Below are 26861 nucleotides of genomic sequence, written 5' to 3' on the forward strand. Positions count from 1 at the left end.
GAGTTGCCCAAACACATGGACTTCCGTCGTCTTATGCTTTACACATGCATGCATGCCACATGTGTTTTTCCTATTTCTTCCAGTAAGTTATGGTTGAATTCTTTCCACTTATATTTCTTCTTTTTCTTCTTCTTCTTTTTCTTCTTCTTATTATCATTGTTATCGTTGTTATTATTATTAGTAGTAGAAATGTTTCAGTTTTCTGTTTAAGATAAGATAAGAATTACTCTATTGTCTCAAATTAAAGAAACGTTTTGCATCTGATGTCTTTACATATGTACATATGAAGTGAGTGTTGTTGTTTTTCTCTCCTCTGTGACAGATGTCAACGTCCTGAAGAATGCCAAGGTGGTGTTTGTTGTGGGTAAGTGAGCGCTGTGTGTGTGTGTGTGTGTGTGTGTGTGTGTGTGTGTGTGTGTGTGCGTGCGCGCGCGCGCGCGCGCGCACAGTTCTTTGCAACACACCGATCATGACGTTCACAGGTTTTGTTTTTTTTTCATTTTATTTTATTTTATTTATAGTAGGTAAGTGATCAAACTTGCAAATCAGTACAGTTCAATGCAAATCTGTACAACGCAATAAATACGATACAATGAATACAATACTGTGATCCATAAATATTCACTTCTTATCATTATTATCATTCAGGTTACTCACTTCTTCATTCCACGAGCTCTCAAGTTGCTCTCTCTCAGTCTCTCTCCCTCTCTCTCTCTTCCGGTCTCAGTCTCTCTCTCTTTCTCTCAGTCTCTCTCTGTCTGTCTCTCTCTCCCTCTCTCTCCCGTTTTCGCTTGGTTCACATGCCAATGAAGTTGTCTTCTCTCTCACATCAGGGAATGTCCAGTTGCTCACATATCCACATCATAAGGACTTAATTTTTGAGACAGACAGACAGACAGACAGACAGACAGACAGAGAGAGAGGGAGAGATTGAAAGGCGGAGACAGAGAGAGAGAGAGAGAGAGAGAGAGAAGCGGATGGTAGGAATGGAGTGAGGAGGAGGTGTCCCATTTCTATTCCCATCTATATGTAAGAAAATCGTGAATCCATTTTTTAATATAACTTTTCTAGTTTTAACTTTTAAGTCAGCTCTTTTAGTCACAGAGTGAATGAGAGGGAGGGGGAGAGGGAGGGGGAGAGGGAGAGAGAGAGAGAGAAAGAGAGGAAAGGAAAGTTTATTTTATATAAAATCAGGGAAATGAGATGAGTAATTAACATACTTTTTCTGCCAAGACCTGTGGCATAAAAATATACAAGAAAAACGCCAAATTAAGAGAAAATGTTGTTGTTTTTTTAAGATATATGAACAAACCGCCAGCACGATCATACGCACACACTCACTCACACACTCGCAAACAACACAATACTTATGTTACAAACAGGGAAAGAATTGGGTTTTGGGGGGGTGGGGGGGGGGGCGGTGGGGGTCGGGAGGGGGAATAGAAACATAGAAACTGGAAACAGATGAATGAAGCATCATGCATTTGACACAGTTTGAAAAACTAGAATATCAATCGAACGAGCACACACTGTCAGAGAAGAAGAAGAAGTAGTAGTAGTAGTAGCAGTAGTAGCAGTCGTAGTAGCAGCAGTAGAAGAAGAAGAAAGAGAGTGAGAGGAAGAAAAAGACAAAGAGAAAGAAATAACTCTTTTTTTTTTTTTTAAAGAAGAAAAAAAAGATGTAAAACGGAAACAGAACCAAAAGCAAAACCAAAAAACCCAAAAAGTATTAAAAAATTGTCCGTGTCACCTTCCTCACAGGGGGGCCAGGCAGCGGTAAGGGCACCCAGTGTGACAGGATCGTGGAGAAGTATGGCTACACACACCTGTCATCGGGAGACTTGCTGCGAGCCGAGGTGGAGTCCGGATCCGAGAGAGGGAAGGCGCTGAATGACGTCATGCAGAAGGGAGAGCTCGTCAGCATGGTGTGTGTGTGTGTGTGTGTGTGTGTGTGTGTGTGTGTGTGTGTGTGTGTGTGTGTGTGTGTGCCGTGACTGTGTGTGTGTGTGTGTGTGTTTGTGTGTGTGTGCCGTGTTTGTGTGTGTGTGTGTGTGGGGGGGTGGGGGTTGTATGTCTGTGTGTGGGGGGGGGGGGGGGGGGGGTATGTGTGTGTGTTGTGTTGGGGGGAGGAGGGGTGTCTTGTGTGAGTGTATGTGTGTTTGTGTGTGCAAGGGTATGTGCAAGTGTGTGAGTGGGTGGTTGCCTATGTTTGTGTTGTGACGGAGGAAGGTGGCAGAATGGTTAAGACGCTCAGCTGCCAATACAGAGAGTCCGTGAGGGTGTGGGTTCGAATCCCGCTCTCGCCCTTTCTCCTAAGTTTGACTGGAAAATCAAACTGAGCGTCTAGTCTTTCGGATGAGACGATAAACCGAGGTCCCGTGTGCAGCACGCACTTGGCGCACTGAAAAAGAACCCATGGCAACGAGAGTGTTGTCCTCTGGCGAAATTACGTAAAATGAAATCCACTTTCATAGGTACACAAATATGTAAGCATGCACTCAAGGCCTGACTAAGCGCGTTGGGTTATGCTGCTGGTCAGGCATCTGCTCAACAGATGTGGTGTAGCGTGTATGGATTTGTCCGAACGCAGTGACGCCTCCTTGAGAAAGTGAAACTGAAACTGAAACTGTGTTGTGTGTTTGGGTGTGTTTGTTTGTGTGTGTGTGAGGGGGGTTGTGAGGGGGGGGGTTGCCTATGTTTGTGTCGTGTGTGTGTGTGTGTGTGTGTGTGTGTGTGTGTGCAAGTGTATGTGTATATGTATATGTGTGTGTAAGTGTGTGTACAAGCACTTGTTCAAGTGTGTATGTGTTGTTGATGTTCGTGATGACCCTGTTTTTGTTTCGTTGTTTAGACGATGACCGTGTCGAGATGTTGATGTCGTTGTCGTTGTTGTTGCAGGACACGGTTCTGGATCTGCTGAAGGAAGCCATGGTGGCCAAGGCAGCCAGCAGCAAGGGCTTCCTTATTGACGGCTACCCCAGGGAGCTCTCACAGGGCACCCGCTTTGAACAGGAGGTGAATGCTTGGAGATTATGGTGACAGCAAAACGACAATAAAAAAAAACGGGGGAAAAAAAAGACACACAAAAAGCGAAGAAGAGAAGATAAACGGGTGAAATGATACATGCACATGCAAGCACCACACACACACACACACACACACACACACACACACACACACACACACACACACACACACACACACACACACACACACACACTGTCACAACTTGTGACGACAGTTAGGGCGTGTGGCCCGTCTTCGTTTTTCTCCACCCTCTTCTTTCACTTTCCCTCTTTCTCCCATCCTTCAGTTCGGGTAGAAGTCTCGAATTGCGCACGAACCACGTGCATGCATATTTACTCAGCTCACCTGAGCGAATATGAAATATTGTTGGGCAGCAACAATATTCGAGGCTTTTGCAGCCCGACTGCCGTAGTGTACGGGTCGTCTTCGTTGTTGGTGGGGTAGCTACCCCGACGTCTTGGCACCAGGTGAAGTGAGGGCCGCCTGTCCTCCGTTGGAGGCAGTTCGGTGTTTCTTCGTCTGTCTTCGTCGTCGTGTCTTTGTGGTGGTCGTTGGTGTACGCTACCCGTGGCAGCTCTCGCTGTGTGCTGGGTGTACCGGGCCTTTCGTCTGGTGACCCAGATCTTCGCCCCTCCTGCCCTGTGACTGGTGTCCTGGGTCTTCGCCCCCTCCTGCCCTGTGACTGGTGTCCTGGGCTCCGGGCCTTTTGACGTGCAGCCTGGGCCTTTGCCTGGCGCTGTATGCTGAGTTCTGGCACCTGTGCCTTTTGGTTGAGCGTTCGTGCCTTTGGGTCGGACTTCTGCGCGACGTGTCCGTTCGTCTGGAGCCGTGTGTTAATGTTCCCCCCCCCCCCCCCCCCCCCCCCCCCCTTTTTTTTTTCTTTTTAGGAGAAAAACTTCCTGAACCCGCCAAAGACTAAAGCACGAACATCTGTGTACCAGTTCTGGTTTTGGAGTGGTTTGTCTTCTCCTTGAGTGTGTGAGTGTGTGTGTGTGTGTGAAAAATCGCTTTTGAGAACATTTGAGGGAATCGGTAGTTTTGTATGCGATTTCTGTTCGTTTCGTTTTTTTTGTAGTTATGGTATACGTTTGTTTTTTGTTGTATTTTTTGCAAGTATAGACTGTGTGTGTAAGGTTGCGTGAGTGGGATAGACAGAGCGGAAGAGAATAAATTTTGTGTGGTAGAGAAATATCTGTATTCTGTGTTTGTGTTGTCGGGTGAACTGGGTTGGGATTAGGTTTTAAAACAGTTCTCGACCTCTTCCCTAGGGGGGTCGTGACACACACACACACACACACACACACACACACACAAAGACACAGACACAAGCAGACACTGGCCGACAGACACAGAGATAGACTGACACACGCACACACACAAACAAGAACAACAACAACAACTACTACTACTACAATAGTATCAATGAAAACGACGAAAAGAAAGAAAGGAAAGACAGAAAGAGAAAGAAAGAAAATGTGACATGATGATAAATTAGGGTTTTTTGGGAGGAAAGGGGCAATAAAAACATCCAGGCTGTGAAGGGTGTGTGTGTGTGTGTGTGTGTGTGTGTGTGTGTGTGTGTGTGTGTGTGTGTGTGTGTGTTCTTGTTCTTGTTTTTCATTTCTTTTTTATTTATTTATTTTTTTAGTTCTTACACTTTCATTCATAAGCAAAATATAGGCAATATCTGCATAAATATGGGTGGTTATTTTTAAATGTCTTTCTCAAATTCCAAAATGTTCTCTGGATGCATAATAAGAAACGGCCATTACATTGATCATCTCCATGTGTAGAGATTCCCACAAACAAATAACTTATTCCTTCTGTGTTTACTTACGATTAAACGTTTCTAAAAAAAAAAAAAAAAAAAGAAAAAAAGATATATTGGAAACCAACCTGCACCCTCTGTTATTCAGGTACAATTATTTTCTTAACGCATACTGTTTAAAAAAAAAGAAAATTTAAAAAAAAATTAAAAGAGAGAAAAAAGTATCTTATAAATCCGACGCTTCGAGTGAATTCTAAATATCCAGTGAACCACCATTGTCAAACGACCTATACCGCAGAATACCAGACGACCGCTTTGTGACGAAAGACCTATACCTTTCTCTCTCAGATCACCGAATCTCGGTTCGTCCTCTACTTCGACGTGTCCGACGAGACGATGACGAAACGGCTGCTCGGACGAGGCGCGACGAGCGGACGAGTGGACGACAACGAGGAGACGATCAAGAAGCGGTTGGCCACCTTCCATGACGTCACCAAGCCCGTCGTCACCTACTACGAAAAATTGGACAAGCTGAAGAAGGTGAGTTTTGATGTTTGTTTGTGAGTGGAGTGATGGCCTAGAGGTAACGCGTCCGCCTAGGAAGAAAGAGAATCTGAGCGTGCTGGTTCAAATCATGGCTGAGCCGCCGATATTTTCTCCCCCTCCACTAGACCTTGAGTGGTGGTCTGGACGCTAGTCATTCAGATGAGACGATAAACCGAGGTCCCTTGTGCTAGCACACACTTAGCGCACATAAAAGAACCCACGGCAACAAAAGGGTTGGCAAAATTCTGTAGAAAAATCCACTTCTATAGGAAGAACAAATAAAACTGCATGCAGGAAAAACTACAAAAAATATGGGTGGCGCTGTAGTATAGCAACGCGCTCTCCCTGGGGAGAGAAGCCCGAATTTCACACCGAGAAATCTGTTGTGATAAAAAGAAATAGAAATAAAAATAAACACACGTGCGTATTGGCGCGGCACAGACAATGTAGGTCAGCACATAGAATGTTTATAAACACACACACACACAATGTTTGTGAATATTCACATGTACACAGACACACGCAAAGTTTGTAAATACTCACATATACACAGGCAAACGCAATGTTTGTGAACACTGACACACATGTACATAAGCACATATGATGTTTATAAACACACACACTGGCACAGATAATGTTTGTAAATGCGTACACGCACAGAGGCACAATGTTTGAAAACACACACATCTACACAGGCGCACACAATGTTTGTAAATACACGCGTGTACGTACGCACACATAATGTTTGTAAACACACACATGTATACACAGGCACACACAATACTTTGTCAACACACACATGTGCAAAGGCTCACGCAATGTTTGTCAACACAAGTGCACACTGGCACACACTTACACATGCATGTGCATGTAATTGCATGCACACATGTGCTTACAGTGCACACATAGAGACACAAACACAGAAACAAGAAACATACACACATGCACACATACATCTGCATGCGCACATACATATGAAAGCAATGGCACACATGTACATATGGTACACACACACACACACACACACACACACACACACACACACACACACACACACACACACACACACACACACACACACACACACTTGTTTGTATGCGTGTGTGTGCTTGACTGTGTGTGTTGGTTACGGATGACACGCGGCGCTAGTTTCGTCTCAAAAATAGAAGTTAAACAACAGTACTTCACATGTTTCTTAGACACCAAATTCGTTTTAAGCAAAAGCTTTGTCCTGGGAGCTAAACTGCTTGCTAAACCTGATTACTGCCCTTCGTCTCATCCGCCACACCCTCTGTGTACGAAAAGAAAGACAACTGCACATACTAATTCTAAATGGTGATAACCAAGTTACGTCCCTTGTTATATGCATCAAAATGCCGATGCATGAAATCTGGTCTTTTACTGAGTTAACTACCAGCGCCAGCAACAGTTTCTCCTTCATTATGAGCTCTTGTAATAAGTTCTGTCATAACATAATATGTTTAATGTTTAATATGAAATAATAATATTATATCCTGAATTCACACTCACGTACGTATATGCGAGTACACGGATTGCAAACACATACATGTACTACACAACAGGCGCACACAATGTTTGCAAACACACACACATGTACATCAGTACAGTACGCACATATAATCGATAATGTTTGTCAACACACGTACGTGTACACATACACAGGCACACACAACGTTTGTAAACACACACACATGTGAATAAGCTCACACAATGTTTAACACACAGCTGCACACAGGCACACACACACACACACACACACACACACACACACACAGAAACACACATACACACTCACACATATGCATGTGCACACACACACATGCAAGCTTCTTGCATTGCTTTGCTCCTTAATTTCACACACACACACACATACACACACACACATACACCCCCACCCCCACACACACACCCACACCCACACATGTATGTGTTTGTACGTGTGCGCGCGCACGCGTTTGGTTGGATATTCCAATAACACTAATAGTGAAAAGGCTTATACACTGTCAAACACACACACACACACACACACACACACACACACACACACACACACACTCCTACGTAAGCACATTCTTCAGATAAAATAAGGTCAAGCATGTTGACATAAGAATCGAAGATTTTAATGGGCTGTTACACTTTTAACACAGACTTCCATTTCTCCAAACCCCTCTTCAAGCGCTGTGTAAGTGTGTTTCTCTCTCTCTCTCTCTCTCTCTCTCTCTGTGTGTGTGTGTGTGTGTGTGTGTGTGTGTGTGTGTGTGTGTTTGTCGGTGTATAAACCTTCTCACTATTAGCCTGAGTGTTATTGGAATATCGAACCAAACGCGTGCGCGCGCGCACGCACACACACATACAAACACACGCACGCATGCACGCGCGCGCGCGCACATACACACACACACTCACTCTCTCTCTCTCTCTCCCTCCCTCCCTGTCTGTCAGTCTCTCGGTGTGCCTCTCTCTCTGACATTGCCTGCCCCCCCTTCTTCCCCCCCCCCCCCCCCCCTCTCTCTTTGTGTCTCTCTGTCTCTACCCCCCACCCCCCACCCCCACCCCCAACCCTCCCTCTCGCTCCCCTCCCTCTCTCATGTCATGAAGTGCTCTGTGTGTGTGTCATGTAGATATCAGCAGAAGAAGGACCTGACGAGGTGTTCAAGGAAGTGGAGAAAGTCTTTGACAGCCTCGAGCAAGGTGAGAGAATGAACAAACGAACGAACGAACGAACGAATGAATGAATGAGTGAATGAAAAAGAACAAACGAACGAACGAAGAAACGAATGAATGAATTAAAGAGAACGAATGACCGACCGACCAACCGAATGAATGAATGAATGAAAGAGAAGAACGACCGGACCAATGAATAAATGAATGGATGTTTTGCATAGCTCTCGTTCAGTTAAAAATTGTTGAGCAGGGGCTTAGCGGTTATGCGCCCGGTTAGGAAGCGAGTGTTCATAAGTTCAAGTCCAAGATACGGACCGAATTTCGTACCACCCCTTCCACTATACTTCAAGTTGTGGTCTTGTCTGGGTGCTAGTCATTCGGTTGATACAATAAAACAGTTATCTCATTAGCACTTTATATGTATTTTACGCACGTAAAAGAAGCCAGGGCAGCGAAAGGGACGCACGTCGGTGGCGGCAAAATTTTGTAGGAAAAAATCCGTTTTGGTAGTGGACAGATAACATCCGACTTGCGCACACAAACGCTTAAAGGATTTACAGGGGGGCGGGGGTGGGGGTGGGGTGGTGTCTGCGTTGAACTGAAGTAGCGTGCATTTTTTCAGCTGGCAAGAACAGCCTGGAAGTTGACACAGAGAAATCTGTTGGTTTTGTGTTACTTTTTCGTACACTGAATACAATGGACTGTTGTGACAAAAGCTAATTCAACAGAAGAGAATAGAACAGAAAAGAATACAATAAAGTACAGTACAGTATAGTACAATACAGTACAATGCAGTGCAGTACAATACAGTACAGTACAATACGACACGATACAATACAATACAATAGGTAGGTGTGATGGAAAACACTTTTAATCCATTTAACAGAATGCAGTGGGATATTCTGCCGTCGTATCTGTTTATCACACCGTAGCCTATGTAGCCCATGCTCACACGTAGGTTTCTGAATTTTTGCCTGGTTGAAATCTCAAAGTGAAATACTGTTGCTCACACTATCCGAATCAGTACACAATAATACAAATAAATGCACAACAAGCATTTCAGTATTGTCTTGAGAAATATTTCGCTCAGACTACGAATGAGCAAGCTTTGTGTATTTATTATTATCATTATATATATATATATATTATCATATCATATATATATATATATACATATATATATATATATATATATATATATATATATATATATCTTACTTCGGCTCTGTCCGGTTCAACAGAACAGCGAAAGAGTCGTACTGATGTTCTTTAGATCCAGCATCAGTTCTGCTTCGTTCAGTTCAGTTACTTGCTCAAAGAGGCGTCATTGCGTTTTGACAAATCCATATACGCTACACTACACCACATCTGCTAAGCAGATGCCTGCCCAGCAGCTAGCGTAGCGTAACCCAAAGCGCTTAGTCAGGCCGTGAGGGGGGGGGGGGGAAAAAAAAAGATCCAGCATCGAATAAAATAACGATGGAAAGGGCAGTGGTCTGGAAGGCTGAATATGAATTCCTCCTGATACACAGGTACCTTCGAGAAGCGAGTTGGAAGTTGTGTTGATAGCTGGGACATTGTAGTTAAACTGTCAGGTACGTTGTTATACTGCTGCCTTTTCCTCACTCCCTGCCTCAGTTCATCATTCTTGTGTTTTGTGTCTGAGTTCCTCAAGGTGCATGGTGCATTGAGTTAAAAGCTTCATTCTTGTTCTTGATTATTGTCCATGCTGTTCTAGTCGTTCCAGTTGTTCTTATGTTTTTGATCTGGTTCTTTTTGTTGTTGTTGTTGTTCTTCTTCTTCCTCTCTTTCATCTCCTCTTTCTTCTTGTTCTTCTCCTTCTTCTTCGATCGTCTTCTCTCCCTTCTTCTTCTCTTCCTCCTCCTTCTTCTTCTCCTCTTCTCCTTCTTCTTCTGTTCCTCCTCGTTCTTCGTCTTCTCTTCCTCCTCCTCCTTCTTCTTCTCCTCTTCCTCCTCCTCCTTCTCTTCCTCCTTCTTCGTCTTCTCTTCCTCCTTCTCTTCCTCCTTCTTCTTCTCCTCTTCCTCCTCCTTCTTCTCTTCCTCCTCTTTCTTCGTCTTCTCTTCCACCTCCTTCTTCGTCTTCTCTTCCTCCTTCTTCTTCTCCTCTTCCTCCTCCTCCTTATTCTCTTCCTCCTTCTTCGCCTTCTCTTCCTCTTAGCTCGCACTACTACCACAACAACTGCTTCTTTTCCTCCTCCCTCTCCTCCTCATACTGCTACAACTGCTTCTTCTTCCTCGTCTTCTCTCCACCCACTTTCTTCTTCTTCTCTTTAATAATAATAATGGATACTTATATAGCACACTATCCAGAAATCTGCTCTAGGTGCTTTACAAAAACGCTTTTGTTAACATAAAACATTATATCTATGTTACATACACACACCAAAATATGACTACACACACACACAAACACGCGCGCGCGCGCGCACGCACGCACACACACTGCATACATACATTTTAATATACATATGTATCTAACAGCTACCCTAACACATGCGCACACATAGGCAGGCACAAACCTACATAAACACACGCACACACAATACACATTCATATACATGCATGTAGTTATGTACACATAACACTCTTTCTCCTTATCAACCAACTCCCCGTCTTCCTTCTCCTTCCCCTTCTTATCCTTCTATTCGTCTTACTCTTTCTTTTTTTTTTTCCTTTTTTTTCATATTGATAATATTATTAGTTTGCTCTTTCTTATTGTTGTTGATGAAAAGATAAAGTGTCGTTGTTCTCTCACTTACTCTCGCTCTCTCTCTTTCACACTGTGTGTGTGTGTGTGTGTGTGTGTGTGTGTGTGTGTGTGTGTGTGTGTGCGTGCGTGCGTGCGTATGTGTGTGTGTGTGTGTTTTCTGTATCAAAATCGATGTTTAAACGCGAGAAAACGAAACAAAAGGAAATTCATAACGACCTGATATAAATGCAGTGCAATCGTGACTTCGTATACAAAACGAACAGATTTTTTTTTTTTCCCGGTGTAGGCTTATATCCCAAATCGTTCCCCCACCTCCGCCCCTCCTGTCTTCCCCTCCTCTCCCTTACCCCCGTGTGTGTGTGTGTGTGTGTGTGTGTGTGTGTGTGTGTGTGTGTGTGTGTGTGTGTGTGTGTGTGTGTGTGTGTAACTGGAATCAGCAGTCGTATTATCTGTTTGAAGTGTTTCCCAGTCGTTTGCAAACTCGCTGATCCATATCAACCGTGGGTCTTGAGCGACAAGTAGGGGCTGCATTGTCAGTGGGGTGAAGGTTTTTTTTTTTTTTGTGTGTGTGTGTGTGTGTGTGTGTGTGTGTGTGTGTGTGTGTAGTAGGTTTCGCAATCGGAAACTTAAGAAGCGTATTATTTTATTTAGATTTGTTTGGGTTGGGTTTTTTTCCACGCTCAGGGATAGGTTTAGAAAGAGAATTTCCACACCCAGAGAACTGATCGATGTACGGGGCATTGCTGTTGCTTGGAGGTCAATGCAAAATTAATAGGTGGGGGTGGGAGTTGGAGGTGAAAGAGTGGAGCAGCACAAAGAGAAGGGTGGAGTGGGGTAGGGGGTTGGTGATCGACCAATTGAAGAGTTGGGACGGTGTAGAGTAAACATGTGTGTGTGTGTGTGTGTGTGTGTGTGTGTGTGTGTGTGTGTGTCGTAAGCGCATTTCCTCTGTGAGAAGATCGCGCGCAGTCCAAGATGGCAGTTCTCGGAGATAAAGTTGTCGTAGTGTTGGTTGGTTTATACTAGATTTCCTTTAGGCCCTATAGCGCATTTTTAGTCGATTGTTTCCTGGATTCGTGGACCTGTTCTTACGACATTTTCTTTAGTGCATCGTTGAACCGATATTGCTATGAAGAGACGTCAGCTGTGACATGTTTTCAGAGGTTTTACGACTCGTATTTATTGGGCCTGTTTTTGTGACTTTGGGAACATACTCGGTCGCTATACACATTCATGTGTCGAGTTATCTTGCGAGGTCACCGAATCGTTAGCAATGACGCGTTATTTCAGTCTGTGGCTGTTAGAGAGCCCCTCTTTCGGTTCATTGTCCGAATGCGAATGGTGGATTATATGCCATACCTGTCATTTTTATAATTCTCGCATGCTTGCATTGTAAAACGCACGAAGAATTATCTAGAACCCACCAGATAATGTTTGCGAGGCCTACTCCATTACCTTCTGCATCTGATGAAAGACGATCCCCGCCCAATGGTTTGAATTTTCATTCAACCAATTGGATTGCGTGGCTGATTCATACTAAGCTTATAATACGGTCAAACTGAGTGGCTAAAAACATGACACGCGTTCGTCGGGAACCTTTTGTCGCTTGCAGTGCGACAAATAAGGTCATATGACGTGATGGGAAGCCCACCACTGTCACTAGCTTTTCTGGGTGTGCACTGCCTTTCTTCGGACATTTTTTCGGTAGAATTCGATCACATCATTTTATTAGCACATACTGAACCAAACAACAAAGACTGTGTCGTCAAAAAAGTCGTTAGAACTCAAGACATATACAGCATTTTGAAAGAAAGCAATGCGGTAAGTTAATTACTTTAAAATCTGTTTTATATATTTGCTTTTTTATTTTATTTTATAAGATTCATCCAATCGAAAAAAAATGACAGAAAGCAGATCACGTAATCGGCTTGGAACCTTTGCCTTGAAACGAAATAGACTATAAATTTCCAGTTTGTATGATAGATCCCGTCGACGGTTGTCCAAAACAACAATTTCCACTTCAATTTCACAGACATGAAAAAGTATGCGTGTTGTGGATAAAATAATGCTTCAAACTGATATGTGTGTCAGGTCTTTCCAAAGTCGAAGCCAGATGAGGATCTGTGTTGAATTTTAAATAGATCAGTTCGAATACTTCAGTGGCAGAGATTTGACAAGAAACACGATCAAAGTAAACATCGAAGATTAAAGCAAATAACTGGTGTAGTTACAAAACGAAAAATAACTTGTAAACTTGCAAAAATACTCAATAGAAACATTTCCAAATCCTTTTTGGAACAGGCGATTACCACCTCGAAATTTTAGCATTTCGGTGGCCAAGAAAAACCGGCAATGGAGACGCGCATGCGCACGCGGTTTTCGCTCAAAATTACTGGGGAGTCCCGACGAAAGTCCGAAGAGAGTGGGCCAGCACTAAGCTTACCTCCCAAATGTTTGAAGGTCGTTGGACCCTGAATAATCTATGGCGGGAACATCGAAACTTCTTTGTTATTCAAGTTATTTTTTTATTTCTTGAGTCCAAAGGTGAAACAAAATTTGTGATTGATAATCACAATTTCAGTCGTCATTTTGAGCTTGACAGATCTAAGATCCAACATTATGACAGGTTTGAACAAATCATGCATGAGCTTACAAAAATTACTTCGTTTGACAATGTTTCAAAAATGATCACTTTGTTTTATTTCCACTGCCAGAATCCCAGGACCCCAAGCTGAAAGATGCCAAAGTCATATTTGTTCTTGGTGAGTACTTGTGTACATGTGACTTAGTGTGCATATGAATCAGGGTAGATCTATATCTGTTGTCAGTTTATTTTATCTTCTTTTTTTTTATATCCCATATAATAGTTTAAATATCTTTGACAATAAATGAATTAAAAGGCCTTTACCCTCTCCCCCAAGAATTTGAGCAAAAGAAGCTTAGAGTTTACATTATAATCAGTATATTGTGACCAACAAGAAATGCAGAGTGAGTGACTTTGTTTTATCTTGCTCCTTTTCATTTTTTAAATTATGATGTTAGATCTTGTCATCAAAGGTTAAAGAGCAGTACATCAAGGAAACAAACCTGCATTCAGTATCATCCTAACCATGTCAATGGAAGTGAATTAATACATATCTATAATATCTGTTTTATCTAGATTTAACACCCTCTGATCTGTTTTCATGTAAGTAGATCTGAAGTGTTAAAGAAAAACTTATGTTCAGATTGGAAGCAAATGAAGTTGATGTACAGCATCCAATTCAGTACAGTGATATAATTTCATGATTTAAAAGCATTTATTGGAAAAGTGGGACTTAGAAACAGTTGTATATGTTTAAAATTAAAAAAAAAAAAATGTGTGTGCAAGAGTGATTGAATGACCTTCAGCTGAAAATCACAATGTCTTGGCTGGAATTTTCAGTCTCTCTGTCTCAGTCTGTGTCTTTTTGTTTTGTTTGCCTGTCAGTCTCTCGCTTTCTCTCTCTCCCCTTCTCTCTCTCCCCCTCTTTCTCAGTGTCTATGTCTTCTTTTTCTGCCCATCTTTGCATCTCTGTCAACACTTCCCATCCCTCCCCAACCCCTTTGCCTGTCTGACTGTTTCTTAGTTCCGTGACTGATGGAAGGATATACTCTAGATCTGTATTCTGCCCATTTCATCAGCAGTACCCTCCCACCCCCATTCAACCTGAATTCCCCCCACACAGCCTCATTCTGCCACAGCCTCAGTGAGCTATAAATGTTAGGTAACCATGAAGCCACACACCAGAGGAGACCCAGCTCTTCACAGTGTGTGTGAATGTTGCTGTGTGGCAGGCGGGCCGGGGAGCGGCAAGGGAACACAGTGTGATAACATCGTCAAGCAGTATGGATTCTGCCACCTGTCGTCAGGCGACCTGCTCCGAGACGAGGTGTCATCTGGCTCCGAGCGCGGCAAGCGGCTGAATGCCATCATGGAGAAGGGGGAACTGGTTCCTTTGGTAGGTTGATGGAAACTTGTTTGACACATGGCTGCAGTAGATGAGGGCTTAGAGCGCAGAGATGCTATCTGTTACCATTTTTCAGTATTTTATTATGTTTGATCGCAGTTTGCTCCAACGTCAAAAGTGTTCCTACGAGTTCATTTTCCACTACATAGCAGGGTCACATAGTTTCCTGTCGTAACATTAACCAGACGCTCTAGACCTATCAATCACAGTTGACAGCGTTTTGTTGGTTATGGAAACACAAACATACCCATCATGCACATTCCTGTAATGGGAGAATGATTGCCTACATGGCAGGATAAAACTGGTCATGTATATTGTATATAAAGGATATAACGAGTGAATGTGGGAGGTGTTGCCCACAAACACAGAAGGAAGAAGAAGAATTTACTTGATCCTGTGGTACTTAACTTGTGATACAGAAACAAGGAGGCCAACCAGTTGGAACTGTCTTGTTTAGGAAGTGCGAAGTGATTCAATGAAAGAAATATGTGTTGATGCTATAGAAGCAAACACTGTGACAATATTTTTCCAGTTAATGACTTAGCTGTTTAGTGTTGGCAACATTATGGTGCTTAGTAGCTTTAACCCCCCACACCCCACACTATCCCCGAACACTTCAGTTTAGTTTCCCCACACACACACACACACACCCTTGCCTCTCCCACCCAACTTTCCCACTCTTACCCTTTGTTTTTTGCCCCACTGGTAAGTAGTGTCGTAGAAAGCTAGGGTTGTGCCGGCCGGGTGTATTCCAGGGGACTGCTACGGTAGCCGGATTGACCTAGCTGGAGATGGGAACACACCAGTGGACTGAGCCCCATCTTCTCTATCAATTAATAGTACATCCCTTGGCTGGTTGGCAGCCCAGTAAAATTTCACCCAACAGCAGTCTCCCACAAAATGACATTTTTCATCAACATACTGATGTTGGTTGTCAAGTGGAAGAAGAAGAAGAAGAAGCTCACCAGCTACTTGATTTCAAGGGCTTGTGACTGATATAAGCCGTTCACAACTCAGAGAACCATAGTTTTAGTTTGTTTTAAACAGTGCTTCATGTGTCGCTGGAGGAAGATGGCAGAACAGTTAAGACGCCTATCTGCCAATACAGTGTCCTTGAGGGTCTGTGTTTGAATCCCAGTCTCACCCACCTCACCTTTTCTTCCAAGTTTGCATGGAAAATCAAACTCAGCGTCTGGTCATTTGGATGAGTCGATAAACCGAGGTCCCCTGTGCAGCACGCACTTTGTGCATTGAAAAAGAACCCATGGCAACATAAGTGTTGCCCTCTGGCAAACGTCTGTGGAAAAAATCCACTGGGATAGGTAAACCAGTATATATACCCATCGATTGGTTTATCCTTGAAATTGACATGTGGGGACACTGCCGGAAATACTGTAGAAGTTACTTCCCTTTGTGGTTTGTGTATGTGTAGGAATGTGTACACCATTTTAACTCGTTCTGCTCCAGGTATAAGTTTACTCGTACCATGATTAATTCCCCTGTGGACCAGGTACGAGTATTCTCAAACCAATACATGTACACTGTTCCATTTTTGTTTATTCTTGTTATGTTTCACATTCTAAACTGAGCCATTTATGGGTTCCGGAAGCATGAAAACGAAGCTTTGCTTGACTGATTAAATCAACAATTCTCGCATGGATTTTCGTTATTTTAATGAATAACCGTACCTTTTGCTACAGTGGTTTCATGTAGTGCTGTTGTAGCAGGCATGTAGCTGTGGGGTAGAATGAGTTAAACAAACTTTGACGGCAGGGCATTGTTTGTGCACAGGTCTGAATGAATTAAGACAACAGATTTATCTTTACGGAAAGTGAGCTGCTGTCTCCATGAAACAGTGCAGCACCGCCTTTTTTTTTTTTTCCCCCGTTCCATGTCTCCATGTAAAAACATCTGTTTATCTTTAAATCTAAGTGGATTTTGCTTCTGCAGATCTTTGCCAGGGTCAGTTCTCTTGTCGGCTGAGGTTCTTCCATGTGTGCTGTGTGCATTGCTGGGTTCGACAGCCTTTGTATGTGCGTGTGTGTCTGTTTGTGTGCAAGCAGGTATGTGTGTGTGTGTGCGCGTGCATGCGTGTGTGCATTTGTGCTTGTGTGTCCATGTGTATCATTGAGACACCATGGTAGAATCAAACAGGCGTTGGACTTGTGATCCAGTGTTGACCAGTGATCAGGGTTGGAGGCCCTGTTTCAGTGTGGCGTTGTGTCCTTGGGTAAAAGGCACTTTACTCTGGTCTTCCTTGCTTCACCCAGGTGTGAATGCGTGGGTACCTTACTTCAGTTGGGGAAGGTTAAGATGGTGGTAGGAGAGGACTGGGCCCCGCCTTCCTGTGCTGAGCTCTAGACACAATCGATGTCAGTTCACTGCCCACACTGTGGAATGTTTAACTTTTTTTAACCATGATAATCCTTTCTTCCCTCCCACTTTCCATCAGCGTGTTTGTCTTTTGTCTAGGTATGTGATTGTAAGTTTTATCTTTCATCACTTTGATTCACATTTATGCTTGTTTGAATGTCTGGTGAAAAAGCGCTTTATTTGTTTCTGCACAAGATTCGGCACTGTCCATTTATTTGATCAGTGTCATTATCATGTATGTGTGTGTTCAGGATGAAGTGCTGCAGCTGCTGAGAGATGCCATGTTGAAGAACGTGACCCAGACGAAGTGTTTCCTCATCGATGGCTACCCTCGGGAACTGGCTCAAGGAATGCGCTTCGAGGCTGAGGTGTGTGTGTGTGTATGGCACATAGTGTTAGTGTGCGTCAGTTGTCCACACTTCCGTAGATGTCACCTTTTTTTTGGCACCAAATGTGTACTTTTCTAAATGCTTCAGAACACCCCTTCCTGTCTCTATGGTTGTCTTTACCTCTACAACCCACGTCTCTCTGTACAATCAGCTTCAGATCCTCTTTCCGATGGGCGCAATAGCTGAGTGGTTAAAGCGTTGGACTTTCAATCTGAGGGTCCCGGGTTCGAATCACGGTGACAGCGCCTGGTGGGTAAAGGGTGGAGATTTTTACGATCTCCCAGGTCAACATATGTGCAGACCTAATAGTGCCTGAACCCCCTTCATGTGTAAATGCATGCAGAAGATCAAATACGCACGTTAAAAATCCTGTAATCCATGTCAGCGTTCGGTGGGTTAAGGAAACAAGAACATACCCAGCATGCACACCCCCGAAAGCGGAGTATGGCTGCCTACATGGCGGGGTAAAAATGGTCATACACATAAAAGCCCACTCGTGTACATGCGAGTGAACGTGGGAGTTGCAGCCCACAAACGCAGAAGAAGAAGAAGAAGAAGACCCTCTTTCCAAGATTCAGATGATCAGGTGATTCTCTTTCTCTGTTTACTCTTTGAATTTCAGGTAACTGTTAAGTTCATTCGTTGTATACCTTGTTTCGCACAGTTCAGTTTCCCTTTGTTAACAGAAGGTAGACACATAAACAAAGGTGGACCACTGTACAGTGAATTACTCTGTGATTATCTTCATTTCTACTCCCCATCTCTCTGCAGTCATCTTCAGATCCACTCTTGTTTCCATATTCCTAGATTCCAACGGTCAGCACCTACTCTCTCTGGACCTTACAGTTGGAATGATCTCCCTCTTCTGCTTTGTCAAATCTCTGCACTCCGCTCCTCACCTCTGGCCTTAAAACCTGCTTCTTTCCAGAGTAGCCCCCCCACCCCCCTTGTTCCCTCTCTCTTTCTCTCAGGTTTACAGTGTCTTCCATGTTTAGTTTACATGTATTTAATTGTTTTGTCTGAACATTAAGTTATACATGTGTGTGAATGACTGGTGCGAAAGTAATTTGATTCATTTCTTCACTAGATTCAGCACTGTATAGATACATTTATAATAATAATCATTGTGATTATGATCATTATTATGATTATTATTTTTGCTAAAAATGCTAGCACTGCCATATTATTACTCTCAGGTACGGAAACTGACATTTTATTTTGTTCTTCACATACCTGTTAACTCTTTGAATGTCAGGTGACTATGATGTTCATTCATTGTGTACCCAGCTTTGCACAGTTCACTTTCACTGTATTGCCTCCTCTGCTGTTCTGATGGTCATAGCCCAGATAATCAGGACAGCAGTTGCCACAGATTGTCAGGACAGCATTTGCCTCCTCCATTGTTCTGATGGGCATAGCCCCTGGTAAGTTGGAACAGCAGTTGTTGCCTCCTCTGCTGTTCAGAGGATCATAGTCGGACACGACTATCACTTCTGATGGGCATAGCCCCGATAAGTTGGCACAGCAGTTGTTGCCTCCTCTGCTGTTCTGATGGTCAATGTAGTCGGACACGACTGACTACCGTACAAAAAGGAGTTGACTGACAACGTCCCGTGTTTCTCTTCCCACGACCTGCAGGTGGCACCATGCAGTTGCGTGCTGTACTTTGATGTGTCTGACGACACGATGACGGCGCGTCTCCTGGAACGCGGCAAGAGCAGTGGGCGTGTGGACGACAATGAGGAGACCATCAAGAAACGACTGCACACCTTCCACAACGAGACCCAGCCCGTCGTCGACTTCTACAAAAAGCAGGACAAAGTGCAAGAGGTGGGGGGGGGACAGCAAGGCTGATCATTGATCCTGTTTAGTATGAGTGTTGATAGGTAGGGTTGTGTGTGTAGAGGTGTGTGAGTGGGGGTGGATGAGTTTGTGGGTACGTGGATTTGGGTCAGTTATAATGAGTGTGTGTATGTGCATTGTGTATGCGCATGTGTATGTGTGTGTATGTATTTGTGTGTTCATGTGTATTATATTGTATTATAATACGTGGGTAAACAGTGCGGTCCTAAAGTATTAAGCATTCAGTTGAATTGAGGATACTTTATTGTCTGCTTCAAATGATTAAAACAGAACAGTTTCATCCGGCTCACAAAAAAAAACCCTAAAAATATGTAACAAATAACACGTACACCCTTCTGTGTTCACAACAAACACACCAATCATCAGGTAAATGAAACAAAGAGATTCAGGTAGGAAAAATATAACATTCTGAGACACAAGTGAATAAACAACCCATACAGTGATACACCCTTCCTTGATCACTGTGTAAATTAATAATCGGGCAAAGTGAAAACATTTAGGTAAAAACATTTTATGACAAAGTAAATAGGTGACCCATACACCCTTTCTTGATTACGATGCACTCATCAGGTATTTGTCAAGAAGTGTGTGATGGGTGTTGACACTTAGTTCTGAGCAATGACCCTGAAACCGAGCAGTGACAATGTGGTTGACACTGAGTTCTGAGCGATGACGCTGACACTGAGCAGTGACAATGTGGTTGACTGATGATGACACTGAGCAGTACAGTGACATTGTGATTGACACCGAGTTCTGAGCGATGACGCTGACACTGAGCAGTGACAATGTGGTCGACACTGAGTTCTGAGCAATGATGATGACACTGAGCAGTGACAATGTGGTTGACACTGAATTCTGAGCGATGACGCTGACACTGAGCGGTGGCAATGTGGTTGACACTGAGTTCTCCTAACACTGAGCAGTGACAATGTGGTTGACACTGAGTTCTGAGCAATGATGCCAACTCTGAAAAATTACAATGTCGTTGACACTGAATGATCATGATGACACTTAGCAATGATGATGATGATGACACTGAGCAATGATGATGACAATGAGCATTGACAATGTGATTGACACTGAACAATGACAGTGTGGTTGACACTGAACAATGACAGTGTGGTTGACACTGAACAATGACGATGTGGTCGACACTGAACAGTGACAATGTGGTCGACACTGAACAATGACAATGTGGTTGACACTGAACAGTGACAGTGTGGTTGACACTGAACAGTGACAATGTGGTTGACACTGAACAATGACAATGTGGTTGACACTGAATGACAGTGACATTGAACAATGATGATGTGGTTGATACTGAAGACTGATAATGACACTGAACAGCGACGATGTGGTCGACACTGAACGATGACAACGATGTACGTTGTATTTGCAGATCAAAGCAGAGGAGGGTGTGGACGAGGTGTTTGTGAAGGTCAAGTCGTTCATGGACAGCAAGCAGTGGTGATCCACAGGGCCACGTCCTCCCCCTCACATGCCCTCCCCCACCACCACCACCACCACCACCTGTCAGTGTCCTGGCTTCTGCCTGCCTGAGTTCCAGTCCCAGTTTCAACTCTGTTGGTTCGCGTGGGGAGCCGTGTCGGTCCCCCCCCCCCACCCCCCCGTCTGCTGCCGTACCCAGCAAGGTTTTTTGTCAGAGACATGTAGTTTATTAGGGGTGGGCGGTGGAGCTGGTCTGTCTTGTCTTTTCTTTCTTTTCTGCCCCCTGCAAGATGGGCGGTAGGAAAAGATTTGTGGGTTGTTGTTTTTTTTTGTTTTTATGGGTTGGACTTGGGATGGTTGGGTTCATTACAAATTGATATATTGATATGAAGATACATGGAGAGAAAAACAAAGAGACCATCCAGATATGCAAAAGTAAACCGCTTTAAAAGAGAGAGAAAAAAAGAGAGAAAAAGCATTCAGATATGCAGGTTTAAGCCGTTTAGAAAAAAGAAAATTACGTAAGCTCACGGTTCTTTGGTTTGATCAGTCGCTTTTTTTTTTGCTTTTTTTTTTTTTTAACTTGCGCAGGTTTCTTTAGAGCATGTGGTTTGAAAAATGAAGTGACTGATGTTTTACACTTCCTGTCAGTTGGCCACAGGTCATTGACAAACCGTGATCTGCATGGACTCTTTTCAATCTCTTGCCCAGCACATTTTCCAGGTCTGGATCATTGTTTAGGAAAACACTTTTTATGCAAATTGTTGAGAAGAAATAAGTCTGCAGTATTATTTGTGAAAGTACTTGATAAAATTCTTGTTTCAAAACAGGTATGCAGTACTTGTTTTGTGAAAATTACTTTCTGAAATACTTTTTGAAATAAGCCTGCAGTACTTTTCGTGAAAACATTTTCTAAAATCGTTGTTTCAAAACAAGTGCGCAGTATTGTTTCGTGAAATTGCTTTTTGAGATTGTTTTTTAAATTAGCCTGCACCAGATTTGGGGAAATACTTTCATCATTATTGTTGTGAAAATACTTTCTAAAATTGTTTCAAAAACATTGTCTTCAGTATCATTTGTGAATTTTTTTTTTTTTTCAGAATAGTTTTTTTGAATAAGACTGCACTATCGGTTTTGCGGAAATGCTTACAAAAATTGTTTTGAAATAGGTTTGATATACTATTTGTGAAAATACTTTACAGAACTTTTTGGAATTTAACATTTCTATTTGTTTTCTCTTTTTTTTCTCTTCTTTTTTTCTTTTTCTTTTTTTTTTTTTTAAGGGGAGACTCATCTGTGGAAAGGTGTAGTCAGAATGGTGATGGGTTCACTGACACACCCAGTACTGCACAGTACGGAACATTAGCGCGCAAAGTTTGCTGGCCCTTTGTTGGCACATACGTTTATTTCAAGTGCCATTATCTGATTCGTACCTTGACACACACCCAGCACCCCATCCCCCTTCCTTCTCCATATCTGGCGACAGTGAGAGTTTGACGCTGGCACCTGAGGACAGAGCCACATGGGTGATTTAGTGACGGTCATTACATGTTTGTATTTTGTTTTATTTTTCTCAATTGACAGATGAGTGACATCACTTGAGGGATTTGTTTGAATGGTTTTTGTATTTTGTACAGAATATTTTTTACCAACTTTTTATTTTTTTTTTTTTTTTAACATATATATATTGTATGGTTCTTACTGGTCTTCTGCCTTCATTGGCTGCCTTTCTTTGACTGCACTTTGCTCAATCTTTCTTTCTTAATTTTTTTTTTCCTTTTTTTTGACACTGCTAAGTATTGTGTGGCACTGATATCTTTAACCCTACCCTCTATCCCCCATGAAGTTAACCAGTATACCAAGTTCTGCCTTTGGTTTTATGTCTTTGTGTCACAAATGCTGTACTTTGTTCGAAAAATAATGTGATGTAGGTTGTAGTTTTTTGGGTTTTTTTATCTTGTCAGATCTGTTTTTCTTTTTTCTCCATCTTGAATGCTCTGTTTCCCTCCGAATGCAGACAATTTATATATATATATATATATATATATATATATAGGTGGGAGATCTGTCCTATTTTTCTTTTCTCTCTCTCTTTTTAAATTTTTTTTTTTTTTTTTTTTTTTTTAATCTTGAAAGCTTTCTGTGAACTGAAAAAAAAACCACGAAATAAAATAAAATCTGCAGATGGGTTCCAAATTCTCAGCTATAGAGAACGTGGAAAAAAAAAAAAAGATAAAAAAAAAATCATGTGACACGTCTTTACAAAGTCGCAGTTTTCATGACAAGAAAAAAATATCAGGGAGAACAAGAAAATATCAGTGAGAACAAGAAAAAATCAGGCAGTCTACAGGGAGCTGCTTATGTTTGATCACCAGGAGGGCACATGCACACAGAGGATCGCCTTGTTTTGTGGTTCAGTTGATAGGGTTGTTTGTTGCTGTTCTGTTTTTGGGGTGTTTTTTTTTTTTTTACAACTTAAATACTTTGTCACTAAAGTACGGTTTTTTTTGCCATCATATCTATTTTTCATTTTACCCATGTAGATATTTTTGAGTTACCTTTGTAGATATTTGTCTTTAAACACTGTATAACTTTTGTCACATACATTTTACTTATTTATCTTTTCTTTTCTTTTCTTTTTTGCTACGGTGTATTCTTTAATGGTGAATTGTATTCAGCTTGCTCAGTATACCACATTAGTATGGCAATAAATATGCTGACCTTTATTTTCCTAACATTTATGTTTTGAAGAATGTAAAGTATACTGTCTTGTAAGTAGATAAATAACCCAAGACAGTTTGAAGCTGATAATGCTTTGTGGATAAATTTACCCAAGACAGTTTGAAGTTGATAATTCTTTGTGTTTTGCATATATTCATATAATATTAAATAAGGGAAATATGATCTTCCTTTTCTGTGTGAACAGGAGCTGTTGTTCAGACAAGACAGGACTGAACTGATGATGACTGTTAGGCTCAGTCATGTCAGTGACATTTTAAGTTTAGTCTGAACCAACAATAAATGGATTTCAGACGCCTGTGACATATAAGACACCATGCAGACAAAAGCAGTTCCTTCATATTGGCTCAATCAGTGACAGTGTAATTCCAACAAAAATTGACTTATTTGATAAAGTTTTGTGGCTCCTGTGCCCGACACAATTTAGACAAAAGCAGTGCTTTGAAATTGGCTCAGTTAGTCGGAGTGCAATCCCAGCAAAAAACTGACTTATTTGACTTGATTCAATAGCCCCAGAAAATATTTGTTACGAAACAGTACAGTATGCAACACATTTCGTAACAGTAGCACATATAGTTATTGTTATTTCAGTAGAGTACCCCAGTGAGTGCCATATCATTATAGAATATTTGCCCTGTCATCATGTTAAGGTTTTTTTCATCAGCTCCTCAATGTTATGTTATTTATCACTGATTAAAAAAAAAAAAATCAGCATCTCTTTCAATTCTTAAACTTGCTTAACGTTTCAAGACATAAGAAAATCTTACATTTCCTTTATTTTTGTTGCTGATTTTTTTTTTTTTTTTTTTTAAGAAAAAAAAGGACGTTGCAATGAATGAAAGGCAACTGATGTGACTGACAATGTCAGTGTTTCCTTTGTCATACATTTTTGTCTGAAAAATCACCAGCCTTTTTTTTTTTTTTCACTGAATAAATAAATACCAGGTTTTCTGGATTTTTATGGCAGACACCTTGTGAACAAAGTGATGTTGAAACAAAGAATTGGTTTATTCAAACCTCTGATCAGACCCCAATATCTGTCTGTCAGTTCACGCTTTTCAAAAAATGATTTTTTTTTTAATTTCTATTTTTGTCGGGCTAAGAAATCAGATTTGATCAGTCTGTTCACTGAAGCTATCAGCTGCAGCCTAAAAATACTGATGTGAACTTTTAAGTAAACGGTCAGGATATAGGTATCGGTGGAAATCAAGGCTTTTCTCTTCACAGAAATACGTCAAACAGAATACCTGCTTTGGTTCGCCCCCTTTAAAAGAGCAGTACACTGACACAGGGGAGGCAAAATGGCAGAATCGGGCTTTTGATCTAGAGTTTTCCAGTGATCTGGGTTCCAGACCCTGTTTCAGCATTGAGGAAGTGTCTGGGTTTGTTCCAGTGTACCTTTTATTTACCTGTGTGCTAGCTGAATCGGTAGCGTAAGCAGCACCGACTTGAAGTTGTGTACCTTGTGAATGGAGAGAGTTACCACTCTTTACTATTAAACTGTTTCAGCATAGTTGGGAAATCCACTTTACTCTGATTTTCCTCACTGCACCCAGGTGTTAACAGGTACCTGACTTCCGTTGGGGAAGGTTGAAACCGTGGAAGGATAAGATTAGGCCCCACACACCCACCCCCACCCACGCCCTCCTGTGCTGAGCCCTAGACACAGTGGATATGAATTCAAGAAGGAAGGTATGGTGGTGATAGAATGTAAGACCCTTAACATTTAACACCGAGATATATTTGAAAAAAGCATGCTGTCTGGTTAGCAGCCTTTTTTTTTTCTTTCTTTTTCTCCCCACTCACTGCTAGATTGTACTTTTTTTTTTTTAGTTGACTGTATTTATTCTAGCCCTGAGTTGACTGTGATAACTCTTACTTGGGATTGTTTCTTTCAGAAAAAAAAGACAACTGCTCATTTTCTTGCGTCATGTTTTTATTTATCTAACTGCTTACTTACTGGCGACATTTTTTTTTTTTTTACATCACAATTCACTACTGCATACAGCGGAGTTGAAATAAAAACAAAATTGTGTTGGAATTTCTTTTGTTTTGTTCAATGGTTTGTGAATGTGTGTGTGAGAGAGAGAGTGTGTGTGTTTGTGTGTGTATGCATACATTCACGTGTGTGCTAGAGAACAGGGGAAAAAAGTGTGAAAACAAGCAAAACTGAAAGAGGTGGCGCTGCGCTCAGTGGCGACACGGTGTTTTTGCAGGCTCGTGCTTTTTAGTGTTTTGTGGAGTTTTACCTGTATTAGCCTTTTTATACTTGTGCAAGATGGTGTGTGACTGTTCCAAGTGTGTTGTGGTGTGCCTGCTGTTGCTGCTCCTGTCTGTGTGTGGCTGTTTTAGCCAAACAACCGGTGTCAACCATGACTGGCTTGCCGCGCCCACCCACTACAACATGGCGGACCTACTTCGACTTCGGTCGTCTGCACTGTCCAAGATCCGACCTCGTCTCGATCTTCCAAAGGAGCTAAAGCCCCGCAGACGAGGTCGGAAGGGTGGTGTCAGAGCCAGAAACAAGGTCAGAAAATACAAACCCTATCTACCAACTGTGATCGAGGGCAATGTGCAATCACTCAGAAACAAAACAGACGAACTTTCGGCCAACATTTTATCCTGCTCCGATTTTAAAACGTGCAGTTTAATGTGTTTTACAGAAACGTGGCTAAACAGTTTTATTGCTGATGAACAAGTGTCGTTAGATGGTTTTAGTTTATTCAGGGGGGATAGGACTGAAGATGCGGGGAAGAAGGGGGGAGGTGGGGTGTGTGTTTTTATCAACAAACAATGGTGTCATCCAAACAACATCACTGTCACACACAAGGAATGCTCACCTGTGTTAGAGTTCATGACCCTTGGAATCAGGCCATACTACTTGCCACGGGAATTTTCTCACGTGCAACTGACAGTTGTGTATATTCACCCCAAAGCCAGTGCGAGTGAAGCAGAGAACGCAATTGCCAGCCACGTACACGATCTTGAGGCAAAGGCACCTGACTCTTTGAAACTTTTAACCGGGGATTTTAATCACTGTTCTCTTAAAAAGACACTTCCAAATTTTTACCAGCATGTTACTGTCCCAACCCGCGAGAACAAGACAATTGATTTGTTTTATTCTAATGTACCGGATTCTTATTCTTCTGTACAGCTGCCACCCCTTGGACGTTCTGACCACAGCCTAACCAATCTGTTGCCACGTTACAGACCTTTAGTGAAACGTCAGCCGCCTGTGAAAGTGTCAGTGCGTGACTGGTCAGCTGACTCCATTGACACCTTAAGAGGCTGTTTTGAGTGCAC

The 26861-nt window shown here is 42.3% G+C and overlaps 1 protein-coding gene across 1 annotated transcript in view; it reads left to right on the forward strand.

Annotated features, from left to right (window-relative positions):
• LOC143276128 (uncharacterized) overlaps nt 1-25604 on the forward strand; it is a 216782-nt gene extending 191178 nt beyond the window's left edge. The window contains exons 29-38 of the mRNA XM_076580537.1: nt 323-364; nt 1762-1925; nt 2899-3015; nt 5144-5335; nt 7984-8053; nt 13471-13518; nt 14573-14736; nt 17370-17486; nt 19146-19337; nt 20770-25604. Of these exons, the coding sequence (XP_076436652.1) occupies nt 323-364; nt 1762-1925; nt 2899-3015; nt 5144-5335; nt 7984-8053; nt 13471-13518; nt 14573-14736; nt 17370-17486; nt 19146-19337; nt 20770-20841 (1178 nt within the window). The 3' untranslated portion in view covers nt 20842-25604. The remainder of the gene's footprint in view (nt 1-322; nt 365-1761; nt 1926-2898; nt 3016-5143; nt 5336-7983; nt 8054-13470; nt 13519-14572; nt 14737-17369; nt 17487-19145; nt 19338-20769) is intronic.
• Nucleotides 25605-26861: the final 1257 nt, after the last annotated feature.

The sequence above is a fragment of the Babylonia areolata genome, chromosome 31 (assembly GCF_041734735.1).
Source record: "Babylonia areolata isolate BAREFJ2019XMU chromosome 31, ASM4173473v1, whole genome shotgun sequence".
Classification (NCBI taxonomy): Eukaryota; Metazoa; Mollusca; class Gastropoda; order Neogastropoda; family Buccinidae; genus Babylonia; species Babylonia areolata.